At 53.3% G+C, this 6000-nt stretch overlaps 1 protein-coding gene across 3 annotated transcripts in view; it reads left to right on the forward strand.

The window, feature by feature from the left end:
- Positions 1–5733, forward strand: part of BCL2L1 (BCL2 like 1) — a 51616-nt gene extending 45883 nt beyond the window's left edge. For all 3 annotated transcript variants that reach the window (XM_083744744.1, XM_083744743.1, XM_083744745.1), the window contains exon 3: positions 2890–5733. In XM_083744744.1, coding sequence (XP_083600870.1) covers positions 2890–3027 — 138 coding nt within the window. In that variant the 3' untranslated portion in view covers positions 3028–5733. The remainder of the gene's footprint in view (positions 1–2889) is intronic.
- The last annotated feature ends 267 nt before the right edge of the window (positions 5734–6000 follow it).

Here is a 6000-nt window from a genome sequence, read left to right on the forward strand (position 1 = left end):
CATCCTGGGCCCGTCTGGCCAAGCACACATGCACCCAGCTAGTTTTAGTCAGCCAAGAGGGGCAAAGGTCAGGTGTTCACGTTGGCGGATGCATTGCTGCGACATCATCGTCGTGCCACAGAAACCGAAACTGATGCCACAGCGCTCGCTCAGAGCGGACATTGGACACCTCAGCCGATTCTGCAGTCACTGCGGCATGAAGGTCACCGCAGAAGCGGAAGACTTTGTCCTTCAAGAGACTTGCAGACAATTCACAGCAGACTCCAGAGAGCCCTATTGCTCTGCCCACAGATGATAACAGCCCCTTGATCCCTGCGTAAAGTTCCACTGGACAACTGCTTCACGTTTCAGCAGAGGCAGCAAAATAAGGCCCTTTTTGCTAACCCTGTTGTGGCACAGTGAGCAGACACTTTGGTGAGGCTCAGCCTTTTCTCTCTCTCTCTACACCCTGCACTCTGCTGTCTCCTCTAGCACAACACGGGACTAATCATACTGGCTAACCTTGCAAGGATCACTGAGATGCAAAGTATTCTGAATACTTGAAACTTTCTATATAAAAATGCAGAGTCATCAAATTCATATCCATTAGGGGAAACAGCAGAAATTCATCCTTCACCCCCAAAAGACAGTTATATCCTTCTGTTAGGTGGGGGGGGGGGATGGTACCGCTTGTGTTGGTGCACCCACCCACTCCCACCAGGGGGCCAAAAACATGCCTCATGCTTCTCCTGATCATATATTAAGAGCCTGGATTTTCCGGGGCTTGGGGGTCCTGTGTTTTTGCGCAATGCGTTGGGCTTGGTGGTTTTTGGTTCCCTTCCGACGCCAAGTCTGCCTAGCAGACCCCTGCGAAACGCAGAGCAAACTCCCAGTCATTTCCTTCCCCAATGACGGGGCAGAAGGGGCCTGAAGAGATAGACTGTGTCAGCACCAAAAGCATCTATTCTGAGCCGTTGCTAAGAAACTGCCTAATGTCACTTCCCTGCCTCTTCCCCACCCAGCACCCTTCTGCAGTGCTGATCCAAAAGAATCGGCGAGCGTTTTCCGCAGCAAACTGCTTCCCCTGGGATGGCTTTGCCGAAAAGGATTGCGCAGGAACTTTAAGGGGAAGGATTGTGCCCGCCCAAAAGACGGTGGGGGCAAAACCCAAATCCTGCAGTCCCACATATATTGTACAGATTGCACGTTCCCATATTTGCTTATTCTGTTGTATAATTTCTGCTCGGCTTTGGGAAGGGACGTGGGCTTATTGCATCTCTATTGCATCTGTTTCAACCCTGAACCTTTAAGGATCTGGAAGCCCTGCTCAAACTCCCTCTAGCTTCTGGCATTTTCACCAAGCACTGCCCAAGTTTTCAAATTTCTGCCGGCTTAAGGACTAGAAGCTTAAAAAAAAGCAGAAAAAAGGAAACGTGAGATGCTGCAGGATATTCAGTTGTGCAGTGAGAGGAAATTATGTGCTTATTAGGCCATGCAGTCATTGATGTGTGGAATGCAATTGGCCCTGGCTTGGTGGACCGTATTCCAAATGTCTGGAGAGGTCTCTCCTCTCTCCTGCCCTTCTCTGATGCTCCCATCACCACACACAGTGTGACAAATGTGAGACATAAAAATAAAACTTACCGTATTTTTCCGTGTATAAGACTAAATAGGTTTAAAATTGGGGCTCGTCTTATACACGGGTAGTGTTGAGGGGTGTTTTCTTAACTTGGAGTCCCCCAAAATAGGGGGTGTCTTAGGCATGGGGGCATCTTAGACACGGAAAAATACGGTAAGTAGAGTGAATCCTGGTTTCAAATAATTTGCAATTGTAGGATCAGGGGCTAGAAGTGCTGTTGATATCGTTACAGATTCTGAGGAAGGATCCTTCAAGAGTCCTCTCGACATTCCTAAGCAATTTGATTGTTAGAGGCCAGTTTGCAAATCAGGGAATGCAGGACCAAGATGCTCCAGGCCATCAATGCCTCTTACTTGGTCAGCGCAGGAGATTTCCAGGGCACCTTAGACGGGACCTTGGGTGTCTTCACTGCAGCCTCGTGTCTGCTTCTCTCAGGCTGTTCTTCAGTACTTGTTTGCTGCGAGTTTTGTGCAGTTCTAACGACACAGTTTATGCTGTTAGCTGCGCCCAAGTTAAAGCCACACTCCAGAAAATAAGGCTCTTGACTGTGGCTTCTTTTAACCTTTTGATGAAGAAATGTGAAGTGGGTGGGTGGACGGAGGCTCTCTATGATTCTCAGGCTTAAGCAGGCTATTAAGAATACGTCTTTCCACAACAGTTTGCTGATTTCTGATTCCAACTTTCCGTATGCTTTCATGTACAATTGTCGTTAACCTCTCTGATACTTTTTTTTAATGAATAGTGGTCTATAAAACTTTGTGCATCACTTGTCCATTCCTTGAGGATGTCCTGTTCACCATGTCCCACTTGAGAGCACATGCTAAATTGCACCAGATCCTTCTGTCTACTCCATTTGGAGCCCTGAGGTGGTGCTTCAGCTCAGTACTGCTCACGACTCTTTTCCCTGCTGAGCTGCCAGAGCAGTCCTCCTTACTTCCTGACCACGTAGGAAGAACCTTGCTTTCATGCATGTTGGAACACAGGGCACAGGAAGCTGCCTTGCGCTGAGTAAGACCATTGGTCTCTCCAGATTTGTACTGCCTACACTGACTGGCAGCTGCTCTCCTGAGGCTCAGGCAGGGGGTCTCTTTCTGCCCTACCTGGAGGTGCTGCTGTTAACTGAGCCTGGGGCATTCTGCCGGTGAAGCCCCTGAGCTACTGCCCTTCCTGGTCTCATTCTGCCACCCATGATCTCAGCTGTCTGTGAAACTTCATGCCTTGCTTCACATCTCACCCTCGTTTTTTCTTTTTCCCCTCTCTCTCTTTTCCAGGAGAGGTTTGTCGACCTCTATGGGAACGACGCCGCGGCCAAGAGCAGGAAAGGCCAGGAACGCTTCAACAAGTGGCTGTGGACGGGGGCCACCGTGGCCGGGGTCGTCCTCCTCGGCTCCCTCCTGAGCCGCAAATAGCCAGAGACGGACTCTCCGCCGCCACCACCCACCTCGGCCTGCGCTCCGTCGCCGAGGGACGCGCTGCGCATCCTGTCCCTCAGCCTTGCGATCATTCCAGGGGGGGTGGAGACGGGGGGTGGGCCTCCGTGTAGCAAACCCCCCACTCTGACCCCAGGTGTCATCCTCTCCCTCCCCCCAACAACTCACAGACCTCTTTCTGGTGCCTCCTGCCCCACAGACACCTCCAACCAACCCCAGGTTACTGTTCCAATGCGTAGGGACCTGGACCCCTCCCCACCTCACCTTTGGGTGCTGTGCCTCCAAACCCCACCCCCCATCCCGCCCCCAGGAGCGGGCTTCCCTTGCTCCTTTTAATCACTTTTACTCACATTCCTGGTATTTCATTTGGTGGTTGATTATTACTATTTTTTAAAGCCCCCCTAAGGCAGGCCTGGCTCTTGTTTGCTTTACTTCCAGGAAAAGAGAGAGAGAGAGAGAGAGAGAGAGAGAGAGAGAGAGAGTGTTCTGCCACGTTTAGGGTTAGCGAGCTCTAGCGCTGCAAACGCCTTCCGAGGTCAGCAAGTCTGATGGAGAGAGACTCCTTTTGTGCTGACCTGCATGGGGGCCTCCTGCATGTGGGAGTGCGTTGAGGGTTCCCCTCCCATGACCAAAGAGGGGGCCCTGCAGTGAGCATAGGAGAAGGGGGTATCCCCTCTGAGGGACCCCCTTGTTCTGTGGGACAGTGCTTGACTGGGCAGGAGGAAAGATGAGGCAGGTGTATGGGAGCCCTGGAATGGGAACAGTCAAAGGCAGGATCCACTATCAACCTCTTATTCCCAAACTTATCCACCTCCCCTTATTGCCAGTGGACGGTCAAGAGGGGTCTCAATGTTGCCGCGGGTCTCGTGTCCATCCCTTCCAAGCTTATTTCTAAGGGAGTCCCCCCAGCCCTGTGCTAATCCTCAGGATGCAGGCCAGTGTTTGCTTTGCACACCTGAAGGAAATGGAGGACAGTCATGTGCGGGGGGGGGGGGGGGGGCGGACAGTGCTCTTTCTTTGGAAGGAGCTTTTGGCAGTGAGGACTGCAGTCCAGAGCACTCGCTTTAGACTCCCATGCCCGCAGTAATGACCCCCATCCCCGTCTGTCCTGCTCGACCTTCTGGAGTGGCTGATAGTCCCCATTGTGGCTGGGGGTGGCAGCCCTGGCCCCTTGGGCACGGTCCTGGCCCACGTCTCCGTTTCCCCGGCCCTGCCCCCCTCTCTCAAAAGAGACGCCTCCCCTCCCGTCCTCTGCAATGAGAAGAAGCCCGTCCTCTGCCGGTTACAAGGAAAGAGCAGGCGCAAGATGGCGGGGGGAGAGAGAGAGAGGCCGGCTGCCAGGAGTCCGTTAGCCGGAGCAGCCTCTGGAAGGTGTTTATGATCAGCTGCTAATTGCTAGGCTGGCTCTCCGGGGACTCTCCCTGGCGGCAGCCCAGAGAACTTCCAGTAAGAGCAAAAATCAACAGAGTGTGCTGGACCAGGCTGTGCAGAGAGTGTTTTTGATGGGAAGAGGTGGTTTGTGTCTGTCTGTGTGTGTTTGTGTTTGCCTGCCTGCCTGCCTGGGCGTGCGTCCGCTTCCCCAAGGCTCTGCAGAGAGTGGCAGAAATTGCTTCTCCCACCCACTGCCTGCCACCCCAGATTTAGCCGGTGTGTGCACAAGCACGCCAGTACTTTCTCTTCTCCCTCCCTGCAAGTGGGAGAGCTGTGTGGGTGGGGGGCAGTAGCCGGTCTAGCACAGTGGGCTTCCTTAGAGGAGGGAGTGGGTGTTCTAGATGCAGGGCAGCCCCAGGCACAAGGCTGGGCCTTGCCTGACGGCGCCACCTCAGTGCTTTAAATTCATCGCCCACCCCTCTCCTAGCTGCGGCCATGGGGCCTTGGTCCGCAGGGTCGAAGGAGGCAGATGGGGCACTGGGGGGCCCTTGGGTTTTCAAAGCCAGCCGTGCTCAGAAGCCGCTTCTGCAGGCCACTCAGAAATGGCCGTAGGAAAAGAAAGCGATGTTTCCTTTGGGGATCGGTAGTCTGCTTCTCTCTTGGTCTCTGCAGCAGCCAAGGGAATTGGGAAGGGGTGGGCTTGGTAGCTGGGGGGGGGGGGGTATGCGCAAGCTCCCATTCCTGGTTCTGACTCGGGGGTGGAAGCCCTTCACAAAATGCCCGGTCCCTCCCTCTGTGGGTCGCACCATTTTGAACCCCTTGGGTTGCTCTAACGTCAAGTCTGCTTATGACATAACCTCACAATGCCCGCCTGTCCTGTCCTAATCCCTTGTGCGGCTTGCCTGCCCCCTTTCCCCGCCACCCTGTACATGCTCGGCTGTATATATCGGAGAGTAGTTTTTATTCAGTTGTGAATACAATAATACTATTTTTGTTAACTGTATGTCTGTATTTATGTGTGTTGACTGTGCTCTTCCCCTCCTCCCAGTTAACCTCATTTTTCACAAACCGGCCAACGAGGACGGGACGTGGCGGGGGCTGGGCAAGGGAGCGCAGGGGCCCCCCCACGTGACAGCGGGAGCCTCCCCCCACCTCACCCTCTCTGGCCCCTTTGAATTAAAGCGTGAATGTTGAACCTGGAGCTCGCCCGCCCATCCCTCTTGTGTTCAGGCCCCACCTGCACCCCCTATTAGGAGAAAGAGTTTGATTTGAAGATGAAAGTTCAGTTCCACCAATAAAACTGTGGTGTTTGAATTACTTGGCCTGGTTTGCTTTTTGGGATTCTGCTGCCTCTTATATCACCTTTCCCCTGAGAGCCCCTTGCACTGGCTGGGGCTGATGGAAGCTGTGGTCCAAAATGGCTGGAGAGGGCCTCTCGCCTTAGGACAGCTGTGCTAGGTCATAAAGTCCCATCCTGCTGCCTTTGATGGCTTCGCACGTCTTTGCAGGCAGATGAACTTACATGAAAGGCAAAAGCCAAGAATCTTAGGATATTAATCTAGTTCAATGCTTCCCAGACGG

Source organism: Podarcis gaigeae, assembly GCF_964106915.1.
Source record: "Podarcis gaigeae genome assembly, chromosome: 6".
Taxonomy (NCBI): domain Eukaryota; kingdom Metazoa; phylum Chordata; class Lepidosauria; order Squamata; family Lacertidae; genus Podarcis; species Podarcis gaigeae.